This window comes from Danio rerio, chromosome 24 (genome assembly GCF_052040795.2).
Source record: "Danio rerio strain M-AB ecotype USA chromosome 24, GRCz13ab, whole genome shotgun sequence".
Taxonomy (NCBI): Eukaryota; Metazoa; Chordata; class Actinopteri; order Cypriniformes; family Danionidae; genus Danio; species Danio rerio.
In genome coordinates this window covers 23,707,648-23,727,424 of record NC_141044.1, presented here as the reverse complement: position 1 = coordinate 23,727,424, position 19,777 = coordinate 23,707,648, and the positions used below count along the sequence as shown (strand labels likewise).

At 35.0% G+C, this 19,777-nt stretch overlaps 1 protein-coding gene across 6 annotated transcripts; it reads right to left on the bottom strand.

Moving 5' to 3' along the window:
• Nucleotides 1-8,624: 8,624 nt before the first annotated feature.
• On the bottom strand, nucleotides 8,625-19,544 carry sec22c (SEC22 homolog C, vesicle trafficking protein). 6 transcript variants are annotated; one of them, XR_015524915.1, is made up of 8 exons: nucleotides 19,355-19,544; nucleotides 18,384-18,595; nucleotides 16,355-16,518; nucleotides 13,919-14,098; nucleotides 13,696-13,814; nucleotides 12,493-12,558; nucleotides 10,778-12,390; nucleotides 8,625-10,638 (listed from the first exon to the last, which is right to left on the bottom strand). XR_015524915.1 is itself a non-coding variant. In XM_087309475.1 (7 exons), exons 4-7 carry the CDS (start codon nucleotides 14,127-14,129, stop codon nucleotides 12,190-12,192), a joined length of 597 nt encoding a protein of 198 aa, XP_087165601.1. In that variant the 5' UTR covers nucleotides 14,130-14,323; nucleotides 15,660-16,518; nucleotides 18,384-18,595; nucleotides 19,355-19,544; the 3' UTR covers nucleotides 8,625-12,189. The 6 variants fall into 6 exon arrangements, 2 of the variants coding, with proteins under 2 accessions (XP_087165601.1, XP_087165600.1); XR_015524917.1 differs by having other exon boundaries at nucleotides 8,625-10,622; XR_015524918.1 differs by having other exon boundaries at nucleotides 10,791-12,390.
• Between the last annotated feature and the right edge of the window lie 233 nt (nucleotides 19,545-19,777).

Sequence of the window (19,777 nt, the reverse complement as noted above, 5' to 3'; positions counted from 1 at the left end):
TATTTGGTTGGTTGGAGAAAAAAAAAAACATCGCAGCTAAAACTGATTAAAACAAGCGGGTCTTTCAGGGTCACAGCAATCTCAAAGTAGAGCGAATGTGCAGGACAGAGTACAATGTCCCTGAAGAATTCCTCTGGTAATGCGAAGTATAAAATATTCATCTTATGTCTGTGCACGCCGGGTCACAGTGATGTTTGGAGTATCATTTTTAAAACACACATAATCAAGGATGCAAAATGACATGAATATACAAATCATTAGAGATATTTATTCTCTCCGTTATTAGACAGAATGGCAGCAACCGTTCACTTTCCAAAAAATAAAAATAAAATTTAGTACATGGAGATGACATACCATGAGCATCAAACACCATTGTTTTTTTTTTTTCATTGAGATATTAATTACTTTGCTTTTAGATACTATAAAACCACACATTACAATTCTTAATACATCTTCATCAGCCCATTTGAGTATTGAGTTGAGTATTATTAGAATTTAGCCTATATGTCATAAAAAAATGCAACTCCGGAGCAAACATAGACTGTAAAAAATATGGATGTATAGTATCCGTGATGTCACCCATAGGTTTCTAAAGAGCACAAATGAAGCTACGAGTTGGCCAACATGAGCATGAGCAGAGCTACAGATGCCTGCTAACATTTTGCTTAGATAGGATTTTCTTTTGGAGAAATGCTTAATACTTAAGGTCACACTTTACAATAAGGTTCATTTGTTAATGTTGATTAAAGCATTTACTAACATGAACAAACAATGAACAATACATCTACTACTGTATTTGTTCATGTTAGTTAACGTTAGTTAATGTAAATACAGTAGTTCATTGTTAGTTCATGTTAACTCATGGTGCATTAACTAATGTTAACAAGCATGGACTTGGATGTTAATAATGCATTAGTAAATGCTGACCACATGTGCTTGGTAGTATGTTTAGTCACTGTTTAGAAACACTGTTGTAATACATTGAGCCACTAAGCATTGCTCTTATAATGTTTTTCTACAGGAAGAAAATGCTAATAACTTCCAAATCCTTCAAAAATAGTCTGTGCTAGTAAATTCAAGGCTATTTCTGAAATCCAGGCAAAACACTTTACAACAATGTTTCAGATGACTGTTCTATAGCCTACAACGAATCAATCTGTCAGATTCTGGAGAGCATTCAGATTTTAAAGAAAATTATAAATGATAAATGATCTTAAATAAAACAGATACATTTATTGATAAGGTATATAAGTATATAAGAATTGCACCTGGGAAATGGAGGCCACTTGAATGATGTGTGAGCACAATTAAGTGCCCAAAGCATGCCAAAATGCCTGATAATTGTGAGAAATAATCACAAAAGACAACTGACTGTGCAAAGTCACATAAAACAAAACAAGAATACAGAAATGGCGGAAATGGCCAGAATGGCATGATGGCGACCAGCGAGGCCTACAGTAGCTGTCACTCAAGTGGCCATGCCCTTAATTAAGAAGACTTAATATAAATGAATTGGATGAGTTGTTATGAAGTGTAACATCAGCTATATACACCAAAATCGTTTTTTGTACCAGGTTGTAAACACCTTTTTTTCTGCTGTAAAGTTGGCCATTTTAACATTGGGGTCAATAGAAATGTGCTGTATTATGGAGCCAATACTAGCAGAATTAAAATGAATCACAGTTTCAGTTACTTCCATATTAGCTTAACAAGGGAAAGCCGGATATATATATATATATATATATATATATATATATATATATATATATATATATATATATATATATATATATATATATATATATATATATATATATATGACAACTAAAATATGATTATTTTGTGTATTTCAGAATACATCACATTATGTGTTAACGTCAGGCACTGACTTGAGCTCCTAGAGCAGTGGTTCTCAAAGTGGGGGTTGGGACCCCCCAAGGGGTCGCGGGACAATGAAGGGGGGTCGCCTGGCGATTTCCAAAAATCTATTTATATTAAACCATAAGAATTACCATACTTTATCAATAAACTACTGAAATGAAAAATTGTTGTTTATAGTGAATATATACTATATAGTTACTACAGTAGCTTATAGTTACTAGTTCTATTGGATTGCGACCCCTGGGGTAATTACATAATTTTAAAGACACACCAATGGCGTCAGATGCAGCAGATTGGTTTTATAATATCAGGTTAAACTTTTTGGCACATTTACAGCTCTGATTTACATGAAAACTAACATTAAACTAAGAATAAACTTGGGTCTATTTGTGTGTGTGAGCTGTTGCATGCAAGGTTTCTGTATATATAACCACCTCAGAGGATATTGGGGGGTCGCGAGTCACTAACATTGTTATTTTGGGGGTCGCAAGCTAATAAGTTTGGGAACCCCTGTCCTAGAGAACAGAGCTCATTAATATTCATGACTTTTCCAAACATATTCAAATCCAAGCATATCATATTAGGGTTGTAAATAGACCTGTAAAACCATTTCTAGAAAATTTTTACACTTACCTAAACCACATACCTTCTAGATATCATAGAACAATTTAACATTGTATATTAACGCATTATTTGGTACCTTTAATTGAACAGCCAGTAATCTATATTCAGCAAATAAGAAAATAGTTAATAGTGAGATTGGGATATATGCACACAGACTTTTAAATTCAGTCTGCCAGCCTCAGGGCTTCTAAAGTAATTGTCATGCCATACAAAATCACTGCGTTTAAGGTCTGATTGCGTTAAAAAACAGCAATCATCACTGACTGCCTGAGATATAATATAAAGTGGGTATCAGAACAAACAGGAAGCACTGCATTAAATTATATTTTTCCACGCCATGTCTTTAAAACATGGAAATTAACTTTTCACAGTATTTTCAATGGAATTTCTACGCTAGCCTGCCGCTAATGACGATGCCTGTGTTTAAACCGCCTTTCACCAAATGGATGCTTAGGTCTATGTAACGGAAATATATTTTAATTAAATTACAACATCGATGCTTATGACCTTATAAAATTGAAAATCATCACATAAAACGTTCACTGGAAAGTGGTTGAAAAACACTGTGCTTATAGCCCATTGGTTCCTAAACTAAAGTGTTCCCTAGAAGTACTAATAAAAGAAAAAAAAAGTCATACAGATCTGAAATGACACACAGGTGTATAAAGAATAAGAAAAATGCCATTTTTGTCAGAACTATTCATTTAACAATGTTTGAAATGATTACCATTCAATAAATCATTGAGCATAGCTACGAGCTAAGACTTTATTAAATGTCAGCTCACACATACAATTTAATCAATGCAAAACACGTAAAAAACAACAACAATCTGATTATATATATTATTTGGTTTAAATAGATGCTGCCAAAGAACTGCCTCAATTAACAGACTTTCTGTTTCATGTTCCAAACAGAACAAAAGGTCTCTGGGGTGTCTCGTTTTCACTGAGAGGACAATGATATATCAGGACAAAGAGCATTGTAAAAAATGATGGAGATAGTACAGTACCGGACATGATTCCTGTGGCTCTTTTGTTTGCCGTAGAGGCTCCTTTCAATCCAAAATTGTGAGGCCTGTGAATAATAGCAATCGACATTCGGTCACCAAGCTTTGTGGGAAAGCTTATTTGGTGAAGATCCTACTCAATTTCAACACGAGTGCAGAGTCCAGCTGAGAGCCGTGTCAAGTACAAATGCATTATTATACACAGAGCAGTCAGGTGTTCAAACCGCTTTGACAGAGACTCGGATGCAGAAATTAACCTTTGAAAAATCCATTTCCCTTTTCTGATTGGTGCATCTGTGCATGAATGAACTTAGAATACACTTTGGTTGTAATGCGCACATATATATATATATATATATATATATATATATATATATATATATATATATATATATATATATATATATATATGTGTGTGTGTGTGTGTGTGTCAGAGACATAAAAAGAGGTCATGAATAATATGAGAACATTCGGAATGGGGATAACAAACACTTGTTGACAAGCTTTTAAGGATTAATTGAATAAAACGTATAGGTGAGGCACTAAGGTATTTATTTGAGCTGTGCAAGGCTAGTGAGAAAATCATCCCGTATAAAAAGTCATTAAACTTCCTCTGATTAATGATTCATGTCCAATAATAAAGATGTGGCTCTTTTACCCAGGACATCCGCATTTATCATTGAGAAAGAATGTTAACAGATGCTGTTAATCACAGTTTTGTTAAGATAGTATGAAGGGTCTGAGTTAATCTATAACTTTAAAAAGGAAAAAACAAGGCATTATACAGGAAGACCCACAAACTTCTTGAAATGTCTTAACAAAAACAATGGTGGCTTTGTTTCTTCCCTAATTCTCACATTTTTTATTATTGCAAAAGTGCAATAATTCTTTTTAGCATATATTTATCAGTTGCAAAATCACAGTTTTGCTACAAATACTATGGTTAAACAACTGCAAAGTTAGTGTAGCAAACACATGGTTCATTCCATGTACTTATTATTAATATTATTATTATTACTGCAAGGAAATTAAAATATTCTACCGATTAAAATATTCAATTAATATACCTCACACAAAGCTCAGCACATTCAAAATTAATTTCTTATCAGTATATCAATATTAAAGTTATAAATAAAATAAATATCTACATATGCTTGACTTGTTTCTGCAGTTCTTAGGAACATATCTGAAAATACTGTTTATTCCACAGTATAATCAATTGTAAAAAATTATACAATTTTGTTCCTTTAATAAAATTGAAGAATTACCAAAAAGTACGGAATCACATCCGCTTTCGATTAATAATGGTGTAAAGCCTGCATGAACCAGAAGTTGCTAAGACTTACATCATGTTGATGTACTTCCAACTGAAACAGTATATTGAGTAGGGGGTGGGGCTTACTTACTGCAAATCATTCCCTTATAGCAAACTAATGGTAAGAGGGGCGTGGTTAAGAATACTTTGGCAGAAACTGACGGACCACCACACCAAACATGGAAGCAAATGGTCAAACTTTGATTGAAGATTACCAAAATGTAAAAAAAAAAAATAATATGTTTTAATTTGCACAAATTAATTGTTAATTTCAATAACAGCAATGTGTACTAGCAAAACAAACACTGTCAATTTTGATTTCACATGGACTTTAGGCAGGGGTGCTGATAGGGGGGAAAGTTTGGGTTAAAAAAAAAACACCTGACTTTAGGAATAATTTATGAAAAAAAGAAACATTAAAATTCTCTACAAATATATGATTCATTTTTTTTATTACAGGAATAGATCACCAAAAATTACAATTTACTTACTATTTACTTACTCTCAAGTGGTTCCAAACCTATATAAGTTTTTTTTAGTCTGCTGAGCACAAAGATTTTTAGAAGAAAGCTTAAAACCTGTAACAATGGACATCCATAGTAGGAAAAACAAAGCTATGGAAGTTAAGTTAATTTTTAGAGCTTTCTTTAAAAAAAACTTGTCTTTATCAAAATTAAAAATGATAATAATAATAATAATAATAATAATAATAATAAAAATAAATACATTTAAAAAAAGAGTCAGATTTGGAGGGCCAGTAAATGATGACAGAATGTTCAGTTTTTGGTCAATCTCTTCAGGTTTTTACTATCACTCATAATGCTGAAAAAGCATGTCTGGATGTCTGGATTAAATTTATAAAACATATTTTCTCACCTAGAAAAGATGAAGCTGACTCATCTTCCATTAAAAAGATTTTAAAAATCTGTAGTCATTAAAAATATAAAAAATGTAGATCTTCGCATTCAAGCAATGTGGCCTTCTTTAGGATGCAATTTGCTCGAAAGGTCATAAACAAATTAGTAGTTATCAGGAGCAGTTGGTTGGTCAATGGGGCTGATAGCTTCTCTTTCTACCCAAAAAAGTAAATGAAAACAAAAACATTATAATATTTATTATTATGATGAATATTGATATCAGAAAAAGGGGAAAACATTTTAACAATTTTTTTCTAAGCTGTTACAGAGTAAAAATTTATTTACAACATGATTGTATGCAATTTCGGACACATGAATGAAACTGATTTGCTTCAATGATCCCTTCAAAAACAAATTAATTCAGGAACAAAAAAAAATATTAAATCATTCACTTCAATGATTCATCTGAAAACAGAAATTAATTCTGAAAAAATAGGAGTGCAGATAGTTTACTCAAGCTAGCTTATACAACAACAAAAAAATGTGGCGAATGTGTTAAAGAACTCATTAAAGCGACACTTTCTTAACTTTGTTAAATTGTTTAATCATAGCACAGAAAGAACCAAAATGAACAATCCATTGAAGCAATTTCACAATATGAATTGTGATCTTGACTTGTTCAAAAAGTTCTCAGTAACTTAAAGTTGTCTAGAAGTAAAGAGCTGTTGGTTATCTCCCAGCAGTGGCAGGGCCAGAACTCTCTCTGGCTGATCCCCTCATGCTTGTTTAACACAGAAATGAAATGGATCAGTGCAGCAGAGAGTGATCTGGGTCAAACCTCTGCTCTAATCTGTTGGACTGAAGGTGACTGTATACTGCCAAGCATTCAGTGCCCTATTGCCAAGCAAAAGACAGCAGCATTGGATAGACTATAAAATGACATTTCCAGTCTTTTCTTTTTTTTTGTTTTTGTCAAGACTCTGTGACCTTCATCATCCTCCTTGAGCAGCTGACAGGCAGCAAAACTGTCCTAAATCGTGTACATAAAGATCACATGTTAAACCATAGCCTACCCCCAGGGGATGGATAACAGAGGTGATAAAAGCTCTTGAAGTTAATATTAGACACGTCCCAGATCTCGACCTAACACAGACCTGTAGAATATGAACCCTAAAACCTCATTAACGTATGAATATTATGAGCCTAATAAATAGGAGACCTTATTAACAAAATGAATTGACTCTCACTATTGAGGATTTAACCAACAAGACAATGTTTCTTTCAATCATCGTAGAGAAACTGAATTGAACTCAGGGCACATCTTGACCCATTCAAATAAAATGCATAAAGATTGATTGTAAAAGTAAACTAAAGCCTAATTTAATCATAATATAATACGTTTGTGCTCATGATGCCCGCCTTTCCGATTCTGGAAATCAAGTTTTATACTGCCACCTAACGTTTTGATACCTGTACTGCATTATAAATATGATCTGATATAAATATTTATATGAGAAAATGTCTTTTATGATTATAAGAGTCATATTAAAACATGCAGAACGGCTTGAGAAAATGGTCAAATTATTAGTTATCCATTATGTGGTTATGAGATATAAATGTTATGCAGTTTAAGATATAAATGTTATTCAATATTAAAATGTAAATTAAATGAATATGTAAATGCACTATAGCTAACAACCTACATTCATATGTACAAAGTGAAATGCCACTCACATTTGAATTGGAAAGTAGATGAAATTGCCAGAAAACTACAGTACAGGAAATTCTGAAAGGCTTCAAATTAAAAGCTTTGCGCCATTTAGAGCATCGGCTGAATCATTCATCATTTCTGCAATGAGTTGTACAGAGAGATTCTTTTAAAGCACATTATTGAAATACTGTAAAAACTACTTTTGTACATTACAACTTCATTTCACAGAGGATTATACAATGGGAGTCACTAGGTTTTGGAACATTAATTCACACATATATTTAGTATAATTATAAAACCTTTTCTATATTGTAACAAAATAACTGTATATTGGTTAAAACAAAAATGGTTCTAAATCTGTCATATAACATCTTCATTGGACCTTTTTCTCTGCGCAAAATATAATAAAACATAATTATACATTAAAAAAAAAACTGTAAACCATAAATCCTGTCAGCAAATTTACAACAACAATCATTCATTTACCTTCAGCTTAGTCCCTTTCTTATTCAGGGGTCGCCACAGTGGAATGAACTGCCAACTTATTCAGCATATGTTTTACACAGCGAATGCCCTTACAGTTGCAACCCAGTACTGGGAAACATCCACACACACTTATTCACACACATACACTACGAACATTTTAGTTTATTCAATTTACCTGTACCGCATGTCTGACTGTGGGGGAAACAGGAGCATCCACAGGAAACCCACACTACCATGGGTAGAAGATGCAAACTCCAAACAGATATGTCAACGGGCCCAGCTGGGACTTGAACCAGCTACCTTCTTGCTGTGAGGCGACAGTGCTAACCACTGAGCCACCATGTCGCCCGAAACAATGTATGACATATTAAAAGGCTATATTTAAAGATTGAAACACTAATTAAATGTCAGTTAAAACGCAAAAGAAGACATTTTGAAGAATGTTTGAGTCTAGTATTGACATCCATAGTAGGAAAATAAATACTATGGAAGTAAATGTTTACCTATTCCTCAAATTATCTTCTTTTGTGTTTAACATAAAAGGTATAAAGGTATATTATTAGAATTATCTAAACATTTCCAAGTGATGAGTTGTAGATGAATGGGCATTCCCTGAGTAAAACACATGCTGGATAAGTTGGTAGTTCATTCCTCTGTGGCAACTCCTGATTAATAAAGGGACTAAGCCGAAAAGAAAATGACAAATGAATTATCCAAACAGTAAAATAACACAAGCACACAGATATCTTCAATGTCTGATTTATATTAAATGTTTGAATCCATTTTAACAACATGGAAATAGTGCTCACAAAACTACTCGTGTTTTAATAGACTCTTACTTGGTTGCTGGAGGTTTGTGTTGGTAGAAGTTATAAGAACTCCAGTGAAACAAAACCAATCCAGATTCAAAACAGTGTCTATCACATGTACAGATCACTCAATAATAAACATTCTGGCATTTACTCACTTTTTGGTTGTTCCAAATTTCTTTGTTCCTATTGATTTCCATAATATAAAGAACCATTTAGAAAGTCAATAGGGACCAAAACTGCTGCTTTTTAGTTTACAAAAAAAAGTTAACAAGTTTGGAACTATTTGATAATAACCAATTGACAGAATTTTTATTTTTGGGTGAACTATACCTTTAAGCAAGATCACTAGCATGTATTTGGATATACAGTAACTGACACAGTCATTGAGATCTAAAACATCAAATGCAGATTTATGCAAGACCACATCCATCTCAAGCTACTATTATTCATGAGCGTGATGATAAGAAATAACCTCCAGCACCAATTACAGTTCACCGACACATGGGCCTTAAAAATATGGGTCACAAATGCATGAGAAAAAGATCATCTAAATACAGGTCTCTCGTTTGTGCTAAACACAATTAATCCAAACTACGACATGAAAAACTATTATTATAAAAATACAATATCTCATAGATTTAACAAACACATTACTCCATGTATTATATATATGAGGAGAGAGTAAATATGCATTCATTTAAAAAGTCACTGTAACCTCAATCAAATGCTAATTTACAAATGAGTTATTAAAATACCATAATTACAAATGTGCCACTTTCTTTACCATGCAGTCCAGGAAAGAAATCACTGATAGAAATAGAGCCCTTATATTACCTTACTACAATTAGTATTTGATTTACTGCACACGGTTGTGATTTCTGCCATTTAAAATGATCATACATAAACGCTCTCACTCTGTTTGGATCGCTGTAACTCTATTGTGTTAATAAGGCATTGACATGAACTTACTGTAATTAAACACAATGTTAAATATTATCCTAGACTAAAACTTTACATGCAAGCTGCTGCTATAACACAGCATAATGACCTCTCGTTTGTTATATAGAAGCACAGCTTGCTTGTAAAATGTCAGGAATTTGACTATAGCACATATAATTAAGTCTAAACTTATTTTCTGCCTGAAAACTCATTTCCAATAAAGGAACACTCATCCTTTTTTTCCGAAATAAGCTCCTTGTACAAGTCGCCTAAAGTTAAACAGATGAGCTTCTATTATATTTGAATCCATTCAGCTGATTTCTAGGTCTGGCGGGAACATTTTAGCTTAGCTTAGCATAAATCATAGAATTTGATTAGACCGTTAGCATCTTTTTCAAAAATGTAAAAAAAAGATTCATTCATTCATTCATTTTCTTGTCGGCTTAGTCCATTTATTAATCCGGGGTCGCCACAGCGGAGTAAACCGCCAACTTATCCAGCAAGTTTTTACGCAGCGGATGCCCTTCCAGCCGCAACCCATCTCTGGGAAACATCCACACACACACACTCATACTCTATGGACAAATTAGCCTACCCAATTTACCTGTACCGCATGCCTTTGGACTGTGGGGGAAACCGGAGCACCCGGAGGAAACCCACGTGTAGGCAGGGAGAACATGCAAACTCCACACAGAAACGCCAACTGAGCCGAGTTTCGAACCAGCGACCTTCTTGCTATGAGGCGACAGCACTACCTACTGCGCCACTGCCTCACCCTTCAAAATAAGATTTTCAATAATTTTCCTATTTAAAACTTAATTCTTCTGTAGTTAAGGTGTGTACCAAGACCAAAGGAAAATTAAAAGTTGTTGTTTTTATGTCTATATTACTAGGAACTATACTCTCATTCTGACGTAATAATCAAAGAACTTTGCTGCAGTACCATGACAAGTTATTAATGGTCTAATGCAGGAGTGTCTAAACTCAATCCTGGAGGGCCGGTGTTCTGCAAAGTTTAGTTCCATTCCCAATCAGACACACTTGGGCTAGCTAATCAAGCTCTCACTAGGCTTTCTAGAAACTTCCATGCAGGTGTAATGAGGCAAGTTGGAGCTAAAATATGCAGGACACTGGCCCTCCAGGACCGAGTTTGGACACCTGATCTAATGTGATTCAATGATTTATGCCAAACTAAACAAAAATAAGCTTATTTCCAAAATAGTGGAGTGTTGCTTTAAACAGATGCTGATTGCTTGAGGAATAATAGCAAGTGCACAAACTAAATATTCTGAGTCGGATTAATTTGACAGGACACATACTGATTATTTTAAGCAGATAAAACTGATGAATGATTAATGTAAACAAACTCAACTTCATCTTAAGTTCATTAAGACATTTATATTGTAATACTATATGCTGCAAAATAAACAAATGGGTTTTTGTCTGTTTTATAAAGAATAATAGTGCAAATCATTATTACATATTAAGATGTAAACTACGCTCTGTAAAATAAATGTATGCTGACCAAAAATAATGGTTATAATAGATGTTTTTTGTTAAGAAATGCGATTTTTTTGTATCACTTCTTCCTTTTGCTAATTTGATAAAATGAATGTTGTATTATGATAATATGTTGAAATGTGTTGAAATTACTTCAGTCTTTGGAATGAGTATAATATAAAGAGTTGGCTTCCTAAAACTTTCTTTAAACAAAGAAGAAGACTAGCTTAACAACCTGAATGTGTATTTTTTACAAATTATAAAACTAAAATGACAACAAAAAAATGCTTACAAACCTACTAACAAACACTGTTCAAAAGGAAAACAAAGTGTTTGTTAATTACTAAATTTCCTTCATAAATTAAAATGACAGACTCAAAACCAGAACACTTTCAGTTCATTTATAGCAACAATTAAACTAATGAAAGTTGAAATTGATAGTTCTTCCTAAAATCTAAATCTCCTGTTTTTTTTATATTAGGTGTGGTCACAAAAATGTAGGTCACTTTTTTCTACAGTACATCATTGAAGAATATTTTTAGGTGAACATGTGCATATAATTTCACTACTTAACAGACCAGTATGTCATCAGGAACCACAAGTATAAATGTTGATTTCCCTGTATATATTTTTTGACCCTCAAAGTGCCAAAGGCCACTATTTCAGCTATCAATCATCTTTAAAGTTCTACTAAAGGATTGCTTGAACTATCCAACACTATAAATTAGCTTAAGCAACTTTAAGTATTCTTATTTTGCAGCAAATAAATTAAATAACATTAACTTAACAGAACCAAATTCATATCTTTTCATTGAATTCCTCATATTACATTCACAACATAAGTTATGTAAAACTTTCTGATATGCAATAATGTAACTGAAGACCCCTGCCAAAAAAAGCTATTGCACTCACCATTTATGTGATACATAATAAACTTACCATTAGATTAAAGCAAAAGTCAAAAGTCAGGGGAAAATCAAATGTCAGTTTATGTGAGCTATGAGGTCGCCAGTCTCATCTGATGTGTTTGATCCTCACCCAGAGCTGGCTGAAGTCCTCATACTCCACAGTCCGTGTTTCTGTCCTGCAGTTTGCGGTGTAGGGTGAGCAGTGTGGAGAGACAGGCCACGGACAGGTGGAAGACCAGCTGCCAGATGTTCCTTGGGCCGAAGAGAAAAGCATTGCATAAGACGATGAGAGTCAGGAGAGTGAAGGATTTCAGCCTCTTCTGGCAGGTGTGGAACAAGTACAGATGACACTGTGTTGGAGACAGAGAGCAGAGTTAAAAAGTTTGCATTTGAGATTGATGGGAAATTAGAATGCGGCATTTTGCCACACGCAGAAGAGTATTACAAATTACCTGGCAAACGCAGCAGAGAAATGCCACAAGAAATGCCACCACATTCCACAAACCATCATAATCATCCTGGAAAAAATAAAAAGTCAATTATCATCCAAGATGATTTACTCATCACTTCCCTGAAAGGTCAAAATGACTGAAGCATTAAAATTACACCTTTTATTTATTTATTTATTTAGTTAGTTCATTTGTTACATTATTCGTTAGTTAGTTAGTTAGTTAGTTAGTTAGTTAGTTAGTTAGTTCTTTCATTCGTTAGTTAATTCATTAGTTAGTTAGTTTGTTAGTTAGTTAGTTAGTTGGTTTGCTAGTTAGTTGGTTCGTTTATTAGTTAGTTTATTCGTTAGTTCGTTCGTTAGTAGTTTGTTTGTTCGTTTGTTCATTAGTTTGTCTAAAAAGCATATTCAGGTTGATTCTAGTAGTATTTTTATGCATCTTTGTTTACATTTTGTTACGAATAACTATTTGACCTAGATTTTTAAAATAACAAAATAAGCACATCTTAATCCTTCAATTAAATAAGCATTTTGCCCTTAAATATAAATACTCTACAGTGGCAAAGAGTTGTTTTGTGTTCCTCTGCTTGTTTAAAATATATTATAATATGGCATTTCATTACCACAAGATGACCTTAAAACTCTTTATAAAGCAAATTAACTGGACCTTTGGGAACAGTCTATTTGCATTCAAGCTTACTTCAAGCATTACAAACTCTGTGTACGTGTGTGTATGTGTGCGTCTGAGAGAAAGAGTGTGTTAGGCATTTGGGATGTTCAAAAATCACTTTATTTAAGTCTAGGTGTGTTCTGAATTGTATTAGATTAAAGTGTTTATTTCCAATTTATAATTTACTTAATTGTGAGAAAAGGATGTGTTATATATATATATATATATATATATATATATATATATATATATATATATATATATATATATATATATTTATGAATAAATAAAACAGCTACACTATGTATAACAGACAGAAAATTAGGATTAGGTGCTAGCAAAAAAATAAAATTGTACTATTAATTAACCATTATATTTACAGCATTGTATTTTTTAATTCTACCAAAATTCACTTTAAAAATAAAATAATATTGTTGAGTTCTTTTAAAAATGTATTTAGATAAAATAGAAATGATTGTAAAGGTCAGTTGTCCCAAACTAACCTGCGCACCACTACACTTGTGTTTAAAGCATTACCTGGAAGGTGTATTCGATAAGATGAACACCACGAATAAGGTTGAGCGCAGCACACATGATGTTAAGAACCAGTGAGAGGATTCCCGGTGCAGAGACTGGCTCCAATCTCTGACTCTGGCCTTTAAATATCAACAGAGATCAATATCAATATCACAACTATTAGTCAATGTTCAAATTAAGATGTCTTCCTTATGAATTAATTTTATTGATTATGACAGCAAACCTGATGCAGTTGTTTGCTCCACATGTCCATTAGCAGCTCCATTGCTGAGAACCACGTCCTCCATGGTGAGAACCTGAGGGGGGCTGCTTCGGAGGTCTTCCTGCACTTCAGCCAGGGTCACCTCCAGAGACGGACCCCCTTTCTGGTTATAATGCTGCTGAAGTTTTTGAATGGCACTATCTGAAAGAAAACCATTAGACAAACTCACCATGATTAATGAATGAATGCATTTACAGCATATAGCACTTTTAATTTGTATTGCTATTAATCCAAAGCACTTTAAAATATTATTAAGGTAGTCTCCCCTCACCACCAGCTCATTAATGCTAATACTAATTTAATTACACCTTTAATAAATTTAAAAGGCCAAGTGAACTGAAAGTTGCTGAACATTTATTTTAGTACCTGTGGCGAGGGGGCGTGGCCGAGAGCCGTGGGAACGGGGTGAGGCCACCGCGTGAGTGGATACACGTGCGGTGCGCACCTGCCTCGGATCCCACGGAAGGAGCTCTGGACCATAAAAGGAGGACCGATGGCAGAGGAAGCCGAGAGAGGACCGGGCCCGGGCATGTTATTTTACTTTTGCTTTCAGTTTGACGGCAGTCTCCGCGAGGAGCTGCCGTCCGTTTGTTTTGATTTAAATGGCAGTCTCCGTGAGGAGCTGCCGTCATTATTATTAATAAATCATTTTAAAACTCCGTCGGTTCTCCGCCTCCTTCTTCCCGGCGGCCAAAGGGCCGTAAACTTCATTACAGTGGTGCCGAAACCCGGGAGAAGGAGGGACGCGTTGTCCAGATGCCCTCGCCGCTGAGAGAGGGGGCGAGTGTTCGGGAGTTAACCTGAGTGGGGGAGAAACCCGTTCGTCTGCCCAGAGTGCCGGGGCGGCCTGAGGCTGGCGAGGAAAGGATCTGCCTGCTGCCGTCTCCCAGCATGGGGAGGAGCAGGGGACGCGGGGCTTACCACCGGAAGGGAAAGAGCTGAAGGGAGCCATCCCACAGAACCCGGGGGAGTCGCCGCGATCCGCCATGACGCCAAAGCCTGCATCCATCCACCGAAGCGGGAGCGGAGCAGGAGACCAGAAATGCCGCCAGCCAGCCAGGAGAACCGCCGCCGGACGCCAGAAGACGGACGGGTGGATAGATTCCTCCACAGGGCTCCCAGCACGTCGTCGCATCTCTCAGCTGGTGGAGGACCGAATGGCAGCGTGTCTGGAGAACCGAACCCCAATTTTTTTTTTTTTCCTCTCTCCCCTTTCTCGGTCGACTCTGTCTTTCCTCCTTTTTTTTTTCCATCTCCTTTTCTCTCGGCCCGTCTCATATAGGTCTCGCGGGTGCTGTGGCGCCAAAACCCCCCCCCGGTGCCCCCGGCCTGTGATGGGAGATGGGGGTATGTGGCGAGGGGGCGTGGCCGAGAGCCGTGGGAACGGGGTGAGGCCACCGTGTGAGTGGATACACGTGCGGTGGGCACCTGCCTCGGATCCCACGGAAGGAGCTCTGGACCATAAAAGGAGGACCGATGGCAGAGGAAGCCGAGAGAGGACCGGGCCCGGGCATGTTATTTTACTTTTGCTTTCAGTTTGACGGCAGTCTCCGCGAAGAGCTGCCGTCCGTTTGTTTTGATTTAAATGGCAGTCTCCGTGAGGAGCTGCCGTCATTATTATTAATAAATCATTTTAAAACTCCGTCGGTTCTCCACCTCCTTCTTCCCGGCGGCCAAAGGGCCGTAAACTTCATTACAGTACCATTATGAAATATTTTCCAGTGAAACTGAATATTTAGTAGTCGGGGTTTCCTTTTTGCACTCTTCTTCTCATCTTTCAGTTGCAGCAAACTAATGGTAGGAGGGGCGTGGCTAAGCATATTTCACCCAAGCCGTCAAACTGACATATTCACAGAAGGACAGCCAATCCAGAGTGAAAGCAAATGCTCAGGTTTTATTAACAAAAAAACCTCTCAGGGGATTACCTTTCACAGAAAAACTTCAACTTAAATCTAACAATGTGTGCAAGCAAAATAAATATTGCAAATTTTGATTTCATAAATAACTTGATGTGTAACGCCCAATTCACACAGGGCTTCCAGAGGGCGTGTCTGAAGTGTGGGCTAACGCAATCATCATAGCAGCGTCAGCCAATGAAATTAGTCAGCAATAGGCCAATGTCTGAGCTGGTGTATTTGCATACAGCGATCTGAAAAGCTGAGAAAGTCCCAACTTCTGCAGCGAGTAACGGCTCTGAAGGGGCTAATAATTTTGACCTTAAAAAGGTTTTAAAAAAATAATAACTGCTTTTAGTCTAGCCAAAATAAAACAAGTAAAAGTTTCTCCTTTTTGTTAAACATAATTTGGGAAATATTTAAAAATAAAAATAAAAAAATACACCCATTACTCCTAAATCATCTTAAGCCTTTACATCCATTAACATTTTAATCACCCTACCAAACTCCAGAAATGGGTACGGCCTGTTTGCCATGGCCACTGCAGAGTTGTCAAAGCATGCTGTGAATTCCCAGCGCAGGTCCTCCAAAAAGCAGAAGGCCGTGGCAGCAGGGAGCGTGCAGGCACATACGCTCATGTAGGACACACCCTCACATGAGAGGAAGCTACAACACAGAGAGACCAATTAGTTGACAAATGACTTCACAGGGCGGCCACCGGTTTCCTTGGCTTATCTTGGACTCTGGAATGGAGGCAAACAATGTCAGGCGCTTTCTTATAGTTCCTGAATCTGATACGGCAACACTTGAATGCAGCTCCGGATAACACGATATAGAACTAATGATATATATATTTTTATTATTATTATGTTTAAGGAATTTTCTAAACATTTGTTTAAATATACAGAATTACATTAAATGCATATGTTTATTCTCCATCCAAAACTTATGACACATAAACATGGTGCATATTTAGATTTAAAAAATAAAAACTATTTTATTTCTATAAGAAAACTCATTTTTTAGCATTAACTGACAAACTGCTTTGAAGTTTTTAGAAAAATTAAAATGTACTCAACCTTCACGTGTTCCAAACCTGTTTGTTCGAGTTTCTTTCTTCTGTTAAACACATGGGAAGATATTCTGAAAAATGTTGGAGACAAAATACAGCCATTGACTTCCATAGTATTTTTTTCTACTATAGATATCAATTTCTGCTTTTTACTAACATTCTTCAAAATATCTTTTTTTGTGTGTGTGTTCAGAATAAGAAATTCATAATAGTTTTTTAATTATTTAGGTGAACTTTTCTTTTAATTGACATATATCTTTGCATTATTTCATTTTTTTTTGTTGAACCAACCATATTCAATAATAGAACTTGTGCAGGAAAACTACCATAATGTAAAAGAAAAAATCACCAATCAGAGTAAGATTTTTAGTTCAGCCTAGTTTTAGCCTGACATATCAAGACATTTGTGCTGCCCAACATTACAAACAACAGGAAAGAGAAATTCTTCAGCAGGATAGCGCTCCATCTCATACTCCAGCCTCCATTTCAAAGTTCCTGAAAGCAAATAAGGTCAAGGTGCTCCAGGATTGGCCAGGCCAGTCACCAGACATAAACATTATTGAGCATGTCTGGGGTAAGATGAAAGAATCTTGATGAACTCTGAGAGTCCTGCAAGAACGCTTTCTTGGCCATTCCAGATGACTTTATTAATGGGTTATTTGAGTCATTGAAGAGATGTATGAATGCAGTCCTCCAAGCTTATGGGAGTCATACACAATATTAATTCTTTTTCCACTGCACCATGCCTTTATTTTCTATACTGTACTTTATTTTTGTTATATTACAAGACTTTTGTCTAAGCAAAGTCAGACCATGCTGTCTAAATTAAATGATTAAAAACCAAGACATAATCATATTTTATTTTGATCAAATAAGCATAATCTAGAGGCCTTTGCCTTTCATATAAACCACTTCTGATACCAAATAATCAACTAAAATATGTATTAGTCAAGTTATTATTTGTTGTTCCTATAACTTGGATAGGTGACAAGACTTTTGTCAGGTAGTGTATATTGTTTCTACAGATGCAACCAACAACTTTAAATGGATAGTTTAACTCTGAACAATTTCCTTTTTACGTAACTGTGTTTAAACATTTGTATGCTATAAGTTTTGTACCTTTGTTGACTGATTTTTATATACTGCTCTGATTTAAAAATCAAAAATTGTAATGTTATAGCTCCTTGTAGCTTTTTGTTTCTCTTCATGGCGTATAACACTTTAACTAAGACTCTTTTTTTTAAATGCCTATAGGAAAATATTCTGTAACAGAAAAACTGCTGAAGCACTAATGCACATTGCATCACTGCAGTTGCAATATATTGAGAAACGGTGAACAGTTATACCCTTACATAATTCACATATCCTCTTTATTCTTCTGCATTTTTAGCAATTTATCATGTATCATTAGGGTAATAATATGGGGTGACTTAAGCTCAAGACACTATAGTGCACTTACTGAATGTTGAGCTCATGGCCCTTGACTGTCCCTCTCTCTGGTAAGACATTCAAGGATTTCGAGATGATTTTAATCTGTTGCTTTTTCTCCTGAAGTTCCTTGTTATGCAGGAAATCAGTGGAGGCGGAGAGAGGGAGTCCGTCCCTGACCCGGACCACAAAAGCAAACAGGATCAGTGACATGCTCCTCGTGAAGCTCTATGAGAACACATCCTGAACACACAGCACAGGAGAGAAACAGATAGTTATTTTTAAATGTGTTTTTCACCTTATTATTCCCTGTTAAGTACATGAGTTAACAAGGACTAACAATAAATAATACTTCTGAAGTGTGTATCGATCTAATGATATTGATTTTAAAACAAATAAATTATTTAAACTATATGTTTTTTTTTCTGTAAATAATAATAGTCTTTTGTTGTATATAAAAGTCATGAATGTTTTTTATATCTGAATCAAAAGAATTAAATCATACAATGGCAGAATTTATATGTAGGAATATGTATACTCATTATATGCATCTAAGAAACTAGTTTTAAACATTTAAAAGCATAATTAGCCTTTAGGTAGAAACATTTATTAAATCATGAAAACATAAATTCAGTAAGGACACTACTGTTCATATCATTAACTCTTATTACATCTATATACAACATTTTGCAGTTCTGTTCAATGTCTTTTATTTTAAATAAATACGAACACCAAATTAAATGTCTACAAATGCAGACTATTTTTCATCAAATCTACGAACATTCATTTTAAACAGTTTTAACAGTGAATGAATCCTACACCAGCTTGTACGAGAAAGTGACCTTTGTTCAATTATATATATCACAGTTGCAAAACCTGTCTATAGTATATCAACACATGTGGACTGAATGTTTTGTTTCCGTTGTTTTAGTAGTTTAAATACATTAACACTGCTAGCAGGTGCAGATGCGCTTTAACACTAACGTTACCTTCATCCCTTACCTTACAATAGTTCAGTACATTCACATCGATTATGTGAAATGATGAATTTTTAAAATGACATCAGTATTACAACATAAAAAAATATAATAACAATAACAACAAAAAAAATAGTTATTTATGACTTAATGATTTTAAAACGCGACTACGGGCTTTTTGTTTGTCTCTCTGAATTGTGGGAAATAAAAGCGTCAACGGATGTCTTTGTTTTAAAATAAAAGTCCTCTAAAATCAGCCTTAAAAATCCTAAGTGTGTGTTTATTCTCGTTTGTTTTTTTACTGACAGCAATGATTATAATATAATATAAGATTCATACCGTACATAAATGTGCAATTATATTTTAATTCTGAGCTCAGAAGAAAAATGAGTTCTTGTAAATACTGCTGATTTCCGATAGTGGGCGGCAAATCAGTTTCTAACATAAG

Coding starts and splice junctions, on each gene's coding strand:
- sec22c (XM_087309474.1), bottom strand. CDS start 18,565: ATGTCACTGATCCTGTTTGCTTTTGTGGTCCGGGTCAGGGACGGACTC. Junction 12,559..13,695: donor TTATCGAATACACCTTCCAG/GTAATGCTTTAA, acceptor TATTTTTTCCAG/GATGATTATGATGGTTTGTG. Junction 12,391..12,492: donor TTCTCTGCTGCGTTTGCCAG/GTAATTTGTAAT, acceptor TCTCCAACACAG/TGTCATCTGTACTTGTTCCA.